At 39.6% G+C, this 17,115-nt stretch overlaps 1 protein-coding gene across 1 annotated transcript in view; it reads right to left on the reverse strand.

Moving 5' to 3' along the window:
- The window catches only part of NCAPH2 (non-SMC condensin II complex subunit H2), a 34,348-nt gene that overhangs the window by 5,355 nt on the left and 11,878 nt on the right, over positions 1-17,115 (reverse strand). Inside the window, exons 8-20 of the mRNA XM_018560750.1 lie at positions 16,097-16,251; positions 15,457-15,549; positions 14,297-14,400; positions 11,738-11,809; positions 11,172-11,241; positions 10,971-11,081; positions 10,539-10,592; positions 10,172-10,242; positions 6,192-6,297; positions 5,745-5,819; positions 1,882-1,937; positions 1,276-1,377; positions 100-249 (exon numbers count right to left, since the gene is read on the reverse strand). Of these exons, the coding sequence (XP_018416252.1) occupies positions 100-249; positions 1,276-1,377; positions 1,882-1,937; positions 5,745-5,819; positions 6,192-6,297; positions 10,172-10,242; positions 10,539-10,592; positions 10,971-11,081; positions 11,172-11,241; positions 11,738-11,809; positions 14,297-14,400; positions 15,457-15,549; positions 16,097-16,251 (1,219 nt within the window). The remainder of the gene's footprint in view (positions 1-99; positions 250-1,275; positions 1,378-1,881; positions 1,938-5,744; positions 5,820-6,191; positions 6,298-10,171; positions 10,243-10,538; positions 10,593-10,970; positions 11,082-11,171; positions 11,242-11,737; positions 11,810-14,296; positions 14,401-15,456; positions 15,550-16,096; positions 16,252-17,115) is intronic.

Below are 17,115 nucleotides of genomic sequence, written 5' to 3' on the forward strand. Positions count from 1 at the left end.
GAAAAACCCCCCCCCCCCCCCTATATAAAGTTTGAATTTTATTTAAAAAATTAGCATTATTATTAAAATGTAGAGATGAAAAAGACTAAGGAAACTCACCAGCTGCAAGGATGCCAGCATGTACCTGCACACCTCATAGGGCTCTCTCTGTGCCATTAGACTTGCAAAGGTGCGCCATTCTCCTACTTGGTTGAACTGTGAAACTAGACGATCGCCATAATCATGAATATCAAAAGCTCCCCGTTCTTCCTATGTAGAGGGGGGAAAAGAAATGTCGAGGAAACGATTGTAATAATGGTCTTGTATAACTCCTCACCCTCTCTCTTTTTCCACAAAGGACCCCTTGAAATAATGGTCAGGTCTTCGGGATACCCTACTAAAAGATTACAAATACAGCTTATGGTAAATGAGTGTGTTCCGTAAACCGTAATAATAAAGGAATGTGGTGTACCAATGTTATCCGACACCCAGAGCAGATCATTTAACCCCCCACGCTCTAAACATAAACACAATAACAAAGGGCTGAACAAGAAACACAAATAGTGAAAATAGTAGCACTGCCTTATATTGGGGGTCAGTGGGTAGAAAGACACCGATATATTGGCAGCCAATGGAAAAATTGCCAGTTACATTAATGGTCAGTGCCCCCTTACATTAGTGGCCAGAGGTGCACCCTTATACTTGTGGTGGGGGAAAGAATGCCCGTTTACACTGGGTTTACCAGGTTGGATGGCCATACACTATACAATCTGATGGTAGATATAAAGGAGAATGTACAATAACTATGTAGTGCAAGGGCCTACCTGATTTGTTACAAATGCAATGAACTGTTTAGGATTGTCCTTATATTACATCGTTTTGCAAGTCTAAAAGAAGATTGTACAATCTCTGCACAATCAGATGAAATAGTGTATGGCCAGCTTGACATTAGTGGACAGTGGGAAGAATGTCTAACTTACAGACCGCTAAAGAGATAATTTGCGCCAGGGGTTACTTAACTGAGACCCAGCCTAGTGACATTGGTGCCAAAACTATAAGGGCACCATCAGAAAGTAAATGAACCTGCTATTACTCAAGGAACCCCTAGCACCCTTTGAAGGCACCCTAGGTTTCCAGGAAACTGGCTGAGAAAGCCTGCTTTAGAATGTTCCATTTTTAATTTACATATTTCACTTCAGATGCAAATCTCAATACAAATCATCAAGACAGAATAAAAAAAAAAAAAAATCTACCTGGGGTAGGAAAAGGTCTGAGGCGGTTTAACGTCTTTCCTACCTGTTCGTGCAGCTGTGGGCCCATTTTATCCTCCCACTCCCGCACACGTAAGGAGAGTACTGTCTCTTGTGCATACTTCTGAGAATTGGCAATGAAAAGCTCCTAAAAATAAAAAAAAGAAGTAGGCAAAAGTGCATTTCTTTAATTTACAGGACTATATCACAAAATCACAAAGGCCAGCACAAAAATAGTAACTTCTTTTATTTAAGTAGAGCTGAAGAAAGTGTTCAACCTCCACGAGCAGGGGTAGCCAAACTCCGGCCCTCCAACTGTGGTGAAACTACAAATCCCACGATGCATCTCTCTCCGGAAGTCATGTCTGTGGCTGTGAGAATCTTGCAATGCCTCATGGGATTTGTAGTTCCACCACAGCTGGAGGTCCGGAGTTTGGCTACCCCTGTCCTAGAGCAATAGAAAAAGCTGAGGCATGCTGGGTAGTTGAGGGCTTACACAGAGGCTGGTTTACAATCTTTTCGCCAGTGTAGCAACCTCCTGAAGGTGACATTATAACATCACTGGTTCACAACTCCTGTGTACCTCAATGGACATAAAAGAAATAAAAGCTATGCTTGACTTTAACAGTGTATGAAAAACAATGACACCTACCACATTTTTTCTCACCAATTCCTCATATGATATCTGGTCTTGGAAGTCAATTGGTTCTATAGGGGGAAAGAATAGAATATACATGAATCAGTAAGAAATGTAACCTAAGAGTTGCATCAGAAGTCATCTTGCATACAGCTAGTTATCTTTTACTACAAGCCCCCCTGCTTTTCCCCAAACCATCAAAAACATTTGAACACGTAGGAAGATTTATCAATTCTGCTGCACAGCAAGGCAATGCCAAGCAGGAACAGTAAGACAAATGTGACAGATGTATTATAAGATTGCAGTTTTGGTCATAGATCTTCTCTCTGCTGCTCTAAGTCTACATTTTTGCTGCTACAGCAACCTCTGCTTTTTTAGCATGTCTGGCGCAAAACGGAAGGGTGGCCACTATTCAATTGCAGGTGATCTAACCAGCCCCCTTTTGTACTCTAAATAGGCCTAAGAAGGGATTGTGCTTCTTGCAACTCCTACAGACCCCAGTCGGATCCACATGCATCAGTGGTCACTTTGGGTGCTCATCACTCTTCCTGCCTCACGGAAGAAGAATTTTTTTGTTAAGACAAGGATTTATGAAGCCCACCACCATCGTCCCCATTAGAATCTGATGCACAGATGCTCGATTTTGTCATGAATCCTCTAGAGATTTGTTGTTGCATTTTTAGTCCCTCCCTTCCCTAGAGGAGATCCCACCAGCCGAATTTAAGTCACCTGCTGTCTCAATTAAAAAGGCAAGTTTCCTTTCTAATTGAGGCTGGAAGTTCCACTTATTGTCTCCTCCCTCTAGCCCCACTTGCGTCTCGCATCAATATAGCTTTGATTATTCCCAAAGAAAACACTCCTTCCTTTAAGAACCCTACTGACAAGAAATTAGAAGCAATTTCTAGGTCCATCTACTCTTTGGTGGGCTCTGCCCTCCAACCCATGCCAGCCTCAACAATCATTTCCCAAACCTGGGCCAATCAAAATCCTTAAAAGGAGAACTATGAGGTGAGTGAAAAATTACTCATCCTCACAGTTCGAGCCGACGTGTGACAATGAAACTGTCACATGTCGGCTCAATAGATCGGGAAGTGAGCGAACACATACCATCGCTCGCTCACTTCTCGATCATCTACCTGCAGAGACGGTGACTGTCAGTTGTCATTCACACAGCTGGGTGGATCTTGACAGCATTGTCGGGATCCGTCTTGGCTGCGGCGGTCTCAGTATACCGCCAGCTGTAGCTTGCAATATACTGAGCTTTGGGTCACGGGAGGACGCTAGTATATGTCCTCCCGTGACCCTTAGGAGAACTATGGGGAAAAACACTTAACCCATGGTTCTCTTTTAAGCAGGGACCTAGCAGTTGTTGGCTCACTTACCCCAGCTATACAAAGCTAAGGACCAACTATGCAGGTTGATACCTTCCTATTCTCCATCAAAATATAAAAGGTGAAATATGTATAATCCGCGCTTATAGATCGATATGGATACTTTAATTAAACAAATGAAAATATATAGAAAATAAATAAATAATGTATAACTATATATTAGAGGTGCTGTACTAGGGACACTAGGGTCAAATAGTATGTAACTGGGTGTGCAGCGCTCAGGGTCACCAGTGAGTGAATTAAATCAGTGTTAGCATATTTAACTTAATGAGTGTTAATAATCATAAATATCAGTAATAGCCAGTGAAGAAAGGTCTCAAATCGTGCACGGATACATAAAATAAATGGTGGATCAAATATATACAATTTCAAATATGAAAAATATATGCAAAAATGTATAAAAATCTCAAGATTATCAAAGTGATATATAGCAAATGAGTGCAAAAGTGTATAAAAGTGGGTAAAAAATGTGTATAATATTATAAATAATTCGTTAATTGGATGTGAGTCCAAAAATAGATAATTTGTGAATCCAAAAACAATTTAAATCTTCAGTGTCAGCAACACGTTAATGATGATAGAAATCCCACACCGCAGTGTCCACGTCTAAGGTCTAAGTCTAGTCCCCTCTGGGATGCGCACTCACCAGACCAGGATATTCATAAGCAGAAGGAGATGATAGTTGGTGATCCTACGGTCGTCTCGTCCTCACCATATGGATCAGTATTTTATCAAAAAAATATAAAAGGGACAAGAACTCCTCATGGTTCAGACCTGCGATCCCCCTGAAGACGTCTTTGTATGACGAAACGATGATGATAGAAATCCCACACCGCAGTGTCCACGTCTAAGGTCTAAGTCTAGTCCCCTCTGGGATGCGCACTCACCAGACCAGGATATTCATAAGCAGAAGGAGATGATAGTTGGTGATCCTACGGTCGTCTCGTCCTCACCATATGGATCAGTATTTTATCAAAAAAATATAAAAGGGACAAGAACTCCTCATGGTTCAGACCTGCGATCCCCCTGAAGACGTCTTTGTATGACGAAACGCGTTGGGGCGGGGCTACACTTCTCGGTATCACACGCAACCAGGAAGTACAGAGGTTTTACTCACAGACGTGTGAGTGGCCGGTTTTAGTGATTTTAAATGTAAGTGGCTACTTTTTTTGTTCAATAAAGCATTCAATCGACTACACCATGAGGAGTTCTTGTCCCTTTTATATTTTTTTGATAAAATACTGATCCATATGGTGAGGACGAGACGACCGTAGGATCACCAACTATCATCTCCTTCTGCTTATGAATATCCTGGTCTGGTGAGTGCGCATCCCAGAGGGGACTTAGACGTAGACACTGCGGTGTGGGATTTCTATCATCATTAACGTGTTGCTGACACTGAAGATTTAAATTGTTTTTGGATTCACAAATTATCTATTTTTGGACTCACATCCAATTAACGAATTATTTATAATATTATACACATTTTTTACCCACTTTTATACACTTTTGCACTCATTTTGCTATATATCACTTTGATAAGCTTGAGATTTTTATAAATTTTTGCATATATTTTTCATATTTGAAATTGTATATATTTGATCCACCATTTATTTTATGTATCCGTGCACGATTTGAGACCTTTGTTCACTGGCTATTACTGATATTTATGATTATTAACACTCATTAAGTTAAATATGCTAACACTGATTTAATTCACTCACTGGTGACCCTGAGCGCTGCACACCCAGTTACATCCATCCATCAAAATATACTTTTGTTTCTAAGTTGGGTTCCAATTCCTGGACCCACAAGTCTTCAATGCCCCCCATCCTTGAGCTTAAGGGGGTGATTTACTAACCTAAACACACACACACATCAGGTGTGTGTGATTTTCACACAGCAAAACGTATTTATCAACCAAAAAGTCTCTAAAAGCATATTTCCACTAATGCCATATATGTAAAAATCATGCACATGATGCATATATAATGCTGCTTCACAGTTTAGACAAAAATGGTTAGCTCATGCATTTACATTCCTTGCATTCATCAACGCAAGCAACACAATGTAGAGCTAATTTACACAACATCACCTTGCAATTCATGCAGGGCTTTGCACAACACACCTGCTGGGTGTGTACACATTACAAAGGTGTTTAGATTCCACCCATAGATCATGCTGGGAGGGAACACACTGCAGAGGTGTATACACGTTCGTGGTGTGTTTATAAGGTTAGTAAATCAACCCCTAAGTGTCTGTGGCAATCCAAGGGAGAGTGTCTTTAATATGTCGACAATTCCCAACATTATATTAAATTATCACTATTTTTGTGGCAGTATGTTTCCCCTTAAAGAGGAACAATTCTTTAAACCTTTTTAGAAAATTTTTATGTGTGAAAATCTGTTTCAAACATCTCTATGTACCAACATGAATATGATCACCTCACAATTCCAAAATACCCCAATATCCCACTTTTAGCATTACCAATGTTTTCACACCCTGGTTCTTCTGTCAAGATGGCTGGAATAGTGTGGCCCAAATCTTCATGGTCAGAAAGGTCTTTAAAAAAAAAAAAGCAAATAAGACTAAGTAAATGTAAAAATGACAAACTGCAATAGAATAGTCAGATCATGTTCTCTAGCTTGTAAATAATAGGCACCGTATGTCTATAAGTAGCCAAGATTCTCTGTTGTGTTTAACTTGCTTACAGTCAGCCATCCTGACACATGAACAGTACAGCGCAGACAATAAATATGTCAGGGTGTTGACAGTCAGGTGGATATTTGCAAATTAACTCTCAGAACCAAAAGAGATGAATACATTATAGCAGTTATACTTTAACAGCTCATTCATTGGAAGCCAGAGACAGGTCAACTACTATTGCTAATTAAGTCACACATATATGGAGAAAAAGAAAGTTCTCAAGCAAACCTGCACAATCCTCATGATCAAGATAATTATCTTCACGTGGTTCCTCCATGGGATTAGCTGGTTCCTCTTCAGCAAATAAGTCTGCTACCTTGGTAACTAGTGGTCCCTAACAAGAAATGTAGATGTTAATAAAAGATTTGTAATTAAGTGTGCATTCATTCACATACAGTCTTCGGCTGTCCCAAAAAGTGCAACAATGAGCCTGCTTGTGTATGCCATTCAGGGGAGCTTTATCTTCATCAGTCATTATATAAATGTTACAAAGCTCATTATTATTCTATGGAGACTAAATATGTCTTAATATGACAATATTATTTTTCTTTTTAAACAAAAAACTTTTATATCATCATATTGTATTGCATTCATTAGGGGATCAAACACACCTTGAAGGCATATGGTCTGACTATAAGAGGCGGGGACATAGTAAAAGTTACTCCTACCCTTTAAACCAGTGGTTCTCAACCTGTGTAACCTCAGGACCCACATTTGTCCTTGGTCATTAAGTCGTAAACCGCAGTCGCCGGGCATTTGGGTGCAGGCGATCTAACTGTGGGTGGGAGGTTAATTTGGAGTGTCATTCATATTAATGACAACGCAATGCACCTTCCACACCAGAACACGCAGTAGATGCGATTGCGTGTTACAATGCATTAATCACATGAGACTGTGTGATTAACGTGCTGTACTAGCGTGAACGGACCCTCAAAAGCACTGACAGTCACCCACAGACACACACACACAACCACACACTCCAAAAAACATATAATCTTTTTTTTTTTTTAAGATCCATGCAGTCTCCTTCCATGAGAACTGGAATGGATCCTCAGCCTGGTGTCCAGTTTGGGCTGTTGTGGTGTGACTGAGCTCCATCCATATGTGCATTGTTTGTACAGCTCCCTTGCACTCCCTGTAGAGGTGTCGGAAGCCAGAATGTGACATCAATCCAGGCACCTCTACAGGGCACATGTGGGAGCTGTAAGCAATGCACATATGGATGGAGCTCCCTTATGAACATACTTCCAGCCCACCCCACCTCAAGTTGACACGCAGGGCCATATTTTGAATGGCTGCACGGCACAAGAACAGATGGTGCTGCTCTGGGGGGAGGCTGAGGAGTCTCACACCTAGAAGCAAGGCATGCCGCGACCCACTGAACATGGGGTCGTGACCCACTTTTGGGTCACGACCCACCAGTTGAGAACCAAGGCTTTAAACTATATTCCTTTAATCATAACTAGACTACTCAGTGTGGAACTGGAAAAACACAAAGCAGAAAAACTATTTTTGCTTAATTATTATGGAACATAAAAAATACATCTGTGAGATGAAAAAGAAAGGGCCTTGATTACTCCTATGTACCTTACTTGCCTCCCGTGAATTTTTTTTGATTATATCATCCAGCTTTGCCGCAAACTATCACCCTTAAAATATGAATACGTAACAGCTTTCTTAGAAGTCTGGTCAGCTGACCAACATTTAAATTGACACTAAACTCGGGAGTTACATTTTAAAAATGCATTCAAGTACCTTAACTATTAATAAAAATGTATCTTATTTGTGTATCACTCAGCTGTAGATCCTCCAATCATCTCTGAATTGGTGCTGACACTGTCCTTCCTTCTGGAGGGTGGCTACTTATGCCCCTGTGTGCTGTAAAGTAGCCACCGCTCCAAGCTCACTCCTGTAATGGACTATAATCAAATTAACAATTAGTAAACTAAAACATGAGATTATAATCCATCAGAGGAGTGAGCTTGGAGCAGTGGCTACTTTACAACACACACGGACCATGGGGAACAAAAGCAGCCACCCCCCAGAAGGAAGGACAGTGTCAGCACCAATTCAGAGATGATTTGAGGATCTACAGCTGAGTGATATACAAATAAGATGCATTTTTGTTAATAGTTTATAATGCATTTTTAAGATTTAACTTTTAAGAGTTCAGTGTCACTTTAAGCCACAATACACATTGAAGAATGACAGTCGAAACAGAAATTCTGGAAATAAGGTAACCAGACGAATCGTTACACACGTATTGAAGACGATGAATTATTGATCCACCAGTTCCACAGACAGGAGAAACATGTTCACTCTCCAGTCTCTGGCACAAAAGTTTTGCACATTCTGAAGGCGTTTGGAATACAAGCACTGTGGCCAGGGATGGAGTACATAGGTCTCACTATGGATTCTGCTTTCCTGTCTTTTGGATCTTTGAAAAAGGAGATTCTGGGACTAGAATCACAGTAGCCTTATTCAGCCTAGACACTGGTGAGTCTACAATAGGAGGAGACGTTTTGTTTTTCATTTCTCCTTTTGTTTCACTTTTTATTATTTTCCAAAAAACAGACTTTTTTAAAGAAAATTCTCCTCAAAAGAAGATCGTAAAGAAATGTTTTTTGAAAGTACATAAATCCTAGAAGGGCAATCCCATTCTTTGTAAAAAAATAAAATGTAAAAAAAAAAGACATAAGGGAAAGTCTTAGTCAAACTTTTAGACTTCTGTGTACCAAAAGGAACTAGAGCTTCCAAATAAGCATACGCAGAATCTTCAATTCAAACATACAAACTCCATGCACTTAGTGTCTTGACTGGGATTTGAACCAGGGACCCCTCTGTTGCAAGGCACAAGTGCTAAAAAATAGACGAAGAGGTTTCATCATCACTAGCAATTAGGTAAATCTGTCTCCCCTATTTTCCCAGAAGATGCAGAAATCCCAGGAAAAACCTATTCCTCTGCAGATGTATCAGAGGGTGATGGCGACTTTTCTGCCAGCTAGTGTCCAACTTCTGCAAGATCTCCGCAGTGTCCTTCAATGAACAAAAGAGAAGAAAATGATATAAAAGGGGGGGGGGGGGGGGAGGAAAAAATATAGCTGAGACCCCAGCATACTAAACTGCCAGGTTTCTGCATTCCTAGTCCAAAAAGATCCACCATGGTTGAAAATAGCATCAGCTATTGCAGAAATATCTTCAAAGAAGCAGATCCTGATCCTTAATGCACCAGTCCTGATTACTATCACTCCCACAACAGGACAATGCCTGCATCATTCCCTCTGTACCAGTCCTGATTACTATCACTCCCACACCAGGACAATGCCTGCATCAATCCCTCTGTACCAGTCCTGATTACTATCACTCCCACACTAGGACAATGCCTGCATCATTCCCTCTGCACCAGTTCTAATTACTATCACTCCCACACTTAGGCCCCGTTCACACCAGGGCGTTTTCGTCACGCTGATTTTTTCGTGCTGAAACTCCAACATTGAAAAACTAAAAAGGTAGAGATTATTTTTGCCAAAAAAGGTATCTGTTAACTGCCCTGAAGCAGGGAAGCAGAGAATTAAGGGGGGGTTGCCAGTTTAGAAACATGCCAGACAGTAACAGCCACCAGCAGGGCACACATCTGCACCGGCAAGAAGGTGGAGGTTTTGAGAGGACAAGTTTAAAAGGCCTAGGTGTCAAGCCTAGGCCACATTTTAGAGTAAAGCAGGCAATATTGACTAGGCCTGTAAAATAGTAGCAGAACTACGGAGGGAGTTATGTTTATATGGCTGCCAGGACAGGGGAAGACATGAGGAAAAAAGGAGATAGAATCACGATAGGCCAAGGGAGCTCACATATAAAAGGAGGATGCTTGGTCCTCATCAATACATTGATTCAATGCCTCTATTCAATGACAGACTACAAGTGTCATTTTACGAGAACGGTTACATTTTAATAGCCACTCTTCCAGTGTAATACAATGCAAATTACTTGCTGACATTCTGACAACTAGTAATAGCAGAGAAAGGGAGCAGCGGCAGGGGGGAGGAGCTGGACGTTAGAGATGCATCCTAAAAACTTTGTTGAACTTTTTTTATGAAGCATCTGCAGGGTTCTAAATCTTGAAGAGTTTAATATTAATTATAAAAAAGCAGCGCTGCATAAAACTTTACAGTATAGGAACAGTTGTACATTGCAGATGTAAACGCCATTACCATTCTTTTCTGGATCTGTCTCTGCACCGCTAGCCTTTGCTTGGCATGCTGCCAGTACAATGCATCCATATCTGCAAATTAAAGAAGTTAAAAAAGGATATGCAATAGAATATATACAGTATATAAAAACACACACAAATGAAGACCCAAAATGATAAATGCGCTGTACAGGATGTTTCTACCCCACAATTGACAGAAATTAATTGCAAGTGATTAAAAATGTAGTTATTTCTACCAGTAGGAACACATGCACATTGCAAAGCTCTCAAAATAAAAACAGCGACACCTTTTGTTTTGCTTATTTTCAAAGAAACATATGTAATTAACAGTCCAGATGAATATCTTGGATTTTCACTGCAAAACGTACCTGCAAATGTTGGACCTTTCCTCCTATGTTTTACAGCTTCTGCTCCATCCCAATCTGTAAAACAATGATTTGCAAAATACAGTCAAGAAAGACGGAAACAGCGTTCTAAATAGTTTGTACAGGTAAAACTAAAAGAGAAAGCGGTGTCATCAGTCTGTGTGGCAGGTCTGTATAAATCTCATGAAGGGATAAAACAAAAAATGCATACAAGCAAATACAAGACACCTCATATATACAGTAAGCACATATGTGTGTATTTTATCTTTGCATTTAGCCAGTTTGCCTGATATTAAACTTAAAGCAGTTCCATGTCAAACACCTTAGAAGAGGTATGTTGTGACCTGAATCCAGCATTTTTATTTTGTTTAAACTGGGCACTGTCCAAACTGCATCTACTGTTTTAAACATACACTTACAAAGAACAATACTCACATGTACTGGAAAACCACTTTATGAAATCCTGCAGCTTACATGGAAGTTTCCTCTTTCTTTTATTTGAGGACTCATCATCTATTACCCCTCGAGGAACTGTGTAATGTTTTCCTTACATAAAGTGAAAAAATTAAGTTATTGCACTAAAGTTCTCAAAAGAAAATCAAAAAAGAAATGAACTTTGTAAGATGCACTCCTTACCTTTTTTAAAAGGTTTATCTTCAGCAGATTGAAATGGGTCCAGACTGTGCCATGGGTCCAGAAGCTTATCCTATGACAAAAGAGAGGAAAATATTTCTTACAAACAAGATTCGTGAATAAAACACTTGACAATTTGTGCAAGTAAAACAGATGCTGTAACCCATGAAAGATTGTTCTTTAAAAGTGATCCTATGGCCTCTGTAATTAATATAGAACAAACCACCCTGTAAAAGAACAGGTTAAAAACAGGTTTCTGGCAGGGGTGTGTTAAATCCTTGCTCTCTTGGGCTCCGAGGGCCAGCGTTCTGATTCCTCCCCACCAACCCCTTCAAGACAGTATTGATGTAGGGGGTAGGGAGGGGAACCCTATAGACACATCTAGTTTTGAATGGTAGTGGTGCCAAAGCTCTGCATTAGCTGAAAACTTAACATACACTGCCCAAGAGCAAGGTAAGTATTAAACTTCAACAGGGTGGCGGTGACGTATATTTTTGTTTTTAGAGAGGAGATGGAATCACTTTTAGTAACCAAGATAACAGTTATCTTAAATAAGATTTATGTTCTACCTTGATATTGGTGTTGGGTCTCTCCTTGACTTCACGTTTCCGAAGAGCATAGCCTCTCTCTTCCGTTTGAATCTAAAATGTAATCACAGGAGAAAAAAAAACAGATGTGTTAGGGCCCATAATTAAAATGAGAATGATAAAATATTCAATTTTATATGGAAAGTTATGGAGTTAAGCAGATAATAAAATCACGCTGTAACCCACTGCTTGACCTGCTACCATCAGATACATTTTTCTGAAAGATCTGCGTATAGATTACATAGGTTCCCATCAGTGTTAAATTGTTCCATGAAGAATTTTTATTTTTTTTCATCTGCATGTTTTTAGTGATGAAAACTAAATGAAAACGAAGTACAAACTAAGTTGAAAATTCAACACATTTTTGTTGATGAAAGAAAACGCGTTGAAAATGGGAGGGACTATGGCAATTGGACTTCCGGGTTCCTTGAGCGTTTCCTCTTTCTGTAGTAGGGAGACATGCACAAGTGAATAATAACCTATTGATCTACCAGGCGGGACACAGCTAGCAAACACTGGCAGCACAAACTGCATAGACATGTCAACGTCAGGGAGAAAGAAGAACAGATGTATGGAATCATTTTACATTTGATGCTAATGAGAACAAGACCCTTAGTAAACCATGTGGAGCAACAATCGCCAGTAAAAAACACAACAAACATGGAGACATTTGCAGATTACTCATCCCGAAATTCATGCAAAAGTAAGCAGAGCACACTCGTATAAATATGGAAATGGCTGTCTCTATGCTGTGCAAGCATACATCTGTGTCTGTATTGCTGGTTCAAAAACTTAATACAAAAAGTAATAAAAAGGTTAATAGAGGTTTACTCCAGGAATATATAATGAGTTTGGAGATCCTAGAGAATTGCTTAAATAAAGCATTACACTTGAAATAAACCCATTAGATTTTAGTCGACTAAATCTACTGGCGATTCCGTCAACAAAACTAGACTAAAACAATTCAGATTATTAAAATAGGACTAAAACTAAAATTTCATTTTAGTCAAAAGACTAAAACTAAATTGAAATTTGCAGTCAAAATTAAAACTGATTCCCATCAATGTTACAAGTCAATGGAGCAGATAGCTGACAGCTTAAGCAGGACATATCAGACTGGTGTTTTATGGGCCACATGCAGCCCCTCATTTCTTCTCTGCTGCCATCAGTAGTTAAAGGATCAAAAATAAAAATGCTAGGGATGTTCCGATACTATGCTTGCTTGGCATCAGGGCCGATAACAGGCATTTTCACAAGTACTTAGAAAAATGCCCGGTTCCCGACGATTTCATTTTTTTTTTTACTTTAGATAGCTTCATGCTTCTCAGAGGTACCACGCTTGCTTGGTGTGCTCTGGGCAGCCTGCCGGCAGCTAGACGGGGTCCTCACCTCACAGGGAACCGCCTCCCACAAGCCCGTCAGAGACACAAGACACAGCTGCAAGAGCGACCGGGCACAATAACCCTGCACATCGCCGACTAAGCGAGAAAAGGGACCGGACTCCCGCACAACGCCGACTATGTGAGAAAAAGGGACCAGGGAAGGGACTCCTGCACATCGCCTTGCTCCTGTGAGTTGCTATTTGTAAAGCTGCTCCATACAGGCTGTGGCGAGGGAAGCTGTGAAAGGGCTGGCTGCGGCGTCATAAGGGACGGGACCTGTGCACATTATTTATCAGCAACTTTGTAGTGAAAGCTGCAGGTAGGGGGGTCACCAGCCAGTTTAATTGAGGGGAAGTGGGACAGATTGTAAGAAGCAGGGGAGAATTGTAACTCTATTGCTGCAGTGTAATGGAAGTGTGTGTGTGTGTGTGTGTGTGTGTGTGTGTGTGTGTACATTAACCCATTCAAGTTATCAAAAGGAGAATTGTAACCATTTCTGCAGTGTTTGTACTGTTTACTATGGATCATTTAACCTATTCAAGTTAGCAAGGGAGATGTGTAACTCATTTAACCTAGGTCCACACTTCCAGTACACTGTAGCAATAGAATTACAATTCCCCCTGCTTTTTACAATCTGTCCCACTCAGAGCACTACACATACACTATATTAGCAAAAGTATTGAGACACCCCTCTAAATCAGTATTTAGAGGGGTGTCCCAATACTTAAAGTTATACAGTATTGTTGATATGATGCAATGACAGAGAAATTCAACTAGATATGGGAAATATTATGAACATGCTCCGCATGTAGTGATCACCGCCTATGTGTAGTGCTCTGAGCACATTTGTTTTACTTTACATGTACCATGATGCATTGGACGACTCTCAGCTGTAAGCGTGACTCCCAGAGGCAGATTTAAGTTCCAGTTCTTCATAATTATAAAAGAAAATGACCTACAATCATTAGTCTGTATTGTTTTAGAAAAAAAATGGCACAAGTCCCTTTAAGAAAAAGTATCGGTAATTGGCATTGGCAAGTAACTGAGGGAAAGTATTTGTACTTGGTCTTAAAAAGGTGGCATCTGGACATCCCTAAAAAAAAAAAAAAAAAACACAAAATGCCTTAAAAGCAAAACTTAAAAAGCAACTTAAAGATACCTGTTGTCGTTCAATATGCTCTGCAGGCTCCATGTTTTCATCTTCTACTTCATGGTCATCATTTAGTGGGACAAAGACATCATCCCCATTATTCATTGGTGGGGCTAAGTAAGAGAAACAGAAGCTTACGTTTTATGAAGATAAGAAGAATGGTTTGTTAAAAGACTGCAGTGGCAAACGACTTTTTAAACAGCTGGAGACCCAATGAGATACAAATTACAATTCAAATTACAGATTAAACAATGTAGGGAAACTTACACCAAGTACAACAATGACATTCAACTAAATGTACAGTAGAATTATGGTCACGAATGTGCTATAAGGATTAAATATACAGTGTGAAGAGTAGCTGTAATACTCAATGACAACATGGCAGCATCACTAGTTCTTAGCACATTTTTACAAATATATCGGTGATTCTCATCTCTGGCTCTTGGTGACCACCATCTGTGCGTGTTTCCCAGCCAACCAGGCAGAAGCATACATTTTTTTCACTACCCGAGGAATTAAAGAAAAAACTAATCATTTCACCTGTTCCATATACAGATCTGGACAACATGACCAGTTGATGACCATTAGACTGAAGCTGAAGAACAAAGATGTTTATACATACTATATATTTCTTACAAAGAAAAAATGGTATCGCACAAAAACTTGACCAATTCTTATATATTACAGAAGCCAACTTTACATGGCTGCTATTTTTTAAAAGATGCGATTACAGACACAGGCAAACAAACTTTTACTAGCACCTTAATTCACACTGCTATGCTAATAAACTGAGCAATGGAGGCCTTCATCTACGAAAGTAAAAATAGCACAGATGAGAAAAGGGACCTCAACCTTCTTGTGAGCTTAAACGCCCATACCAAATTTAGCAGCGGCAGTGTACTTCGGTTAACTCTGACTAATTTGTCTGCTAGACGGGCTCTGAGAACCAGAAACACACACAGAGTTGTGCATTCCAAGTTCTCTGCTGCAAGGTTAATCATTGTTCTCAAGGCAAGAGACATTTTGCATATGTACTTACAAAGTCATATCATGGTCATGAAGAGGCTACACAAAAGTTTTCTTTTATCAATGTATCCTTTGCCACCTAAAATGATCACATTCAAAGTGACTTGCCAGTTTGACATGGTGGAAAATAAATTTGCTCTCACCATCAGCATCAGAGAAGTTCAACACTGGCACTGGTTCAACGCAATCTTCTTCCATGTTTTCATTCCTTTCTGCCTGTTCCGCATTCATCAAACCTAATGACAATAACCATAGATTCCATTGCATTAATTACTAATATATTAAGATTTTGTACATGGTAAATGCATGGATTGTACTGACATTTAAGGGGTCAATATAAACCCAATTTTTGTGGTGTATATTGCTGAAAATACTATATTACGGTAGGTGAGCTTCCATACAGCGTTTCAGTAGTGGCTTTGGGAAGAAAATTGATCTAAGTGTGTCCTTTATGCATTCTAAAGCTTTAAATCAACAAATCTAATGGAAAATCTTGCACTTTGCTACTGCATTTCATTTATAAAGGGTGATGCCATCCAAATGTTACACAACAGCAAGCTGAATTCATATATGATGCATATATTAAGGACTATGGAAGAAATAGCAGCAATGGACCCACTTTAAAAATACGTTTTTGAAGAACTTTGTATCAGCATTTAGGGGCTGAAACCTCATGTTACCACTGTCATGTAACTTAGGGAAGGGCTGTGGAGACCAGTTTTATAATATATGTATTAAAAAGCAGATACAAAATATGCAGAAGAAAAAAAAAAAAGTCCAAACCTGGACAATTGCTGTTGTCCTCTGTCCTTTGTGTACTCTGCCTAAACTGTGTTGGTGACATTAGCGCCAGCTCTAACAAAAAAGCTCCACATGTGTGAGGGGTATAGGTGTTTATACGGAAATCTTTCCTGCTGGCCAAAATTTCTCCTTTTCGGCTGGAAAAGAAAGGTAAATCGGTTAAATAGCCAAGCAGCTGAAAATGCAGTTTCACCTACTAAAGGATTTGTACTTCTATAGAGCCAGAAGGATAACTATTTTATTCCCTGGTTTAACAATTTCCTTCATCACCTCTCCACCTTCAACCTGCTCAATCAATCTGCATAAACACACTGTTGAATCACTGCCCAGTGAGCAGGCAGGTGAAACAGAAAGCTGTGCAGTAAAGAAAAAGTGTAATAATTTTGCTGTGCAGTGACACAAGATATGTATGAAGTGAATAAAGTCTAGATTAGGTAAACTGTCTATATAGATTTCCAATGTGTATTTAGCAGTATGCCTTTCAATCTGCTAAATATACCCCCTGAGTAATTCATGCACACACATTAAAAGGTGAATTAAATCTAGATAAAGTTGTCTGGGTAAACACTTATGCATTAGGGCAGCAACTAATGATTATTTTTTCAATTAATCAGATAAAAAATAAATAAATACCATCCTTAATTTGAAACAAAATACACAAATACAGTGTTACAAAATTTACTTCAGAATAAAACTGCATGCACAATATTTTGCAATCGCACTGCACTGGAACACACAGCATTGCAGTACCCTGTGTTCCAGTGTGGGCGATCACATAGTTACATAGTATTTGAGGTTGAATAAAGACATTAGTCCATCAAGTCCAACCATGTGATCACACTGTGGGTGGGAGGCACGTTTGGGGTGCCATTTAAATTAATGGCACTGCAACGCACCTCCTGCAGCAGAATTTGTCAGGCTTTATAATTTAAAAAAAAATAATTGTATTGTAAGCACATGGCGCTTGAATAGCTTCAGCCAGGGAATGACAGCTGTCAGTG

Source organism: Nanorana parkeri, unplaced genomic scaffold (genome assembly GCF_000935625.1).
Source record: "Nanorana parkeri isolate BGI_ZX_2015 unplaced genomic scaffold, ASM93562v1 scaffold476, whole genome shotgun sequence".
Lineage (NCBI taxonomy): Eukaryota > Metazoa > Chordata > Amphibia > Anura > Dicroglossidae > Nanorana > Nanorana parkeri.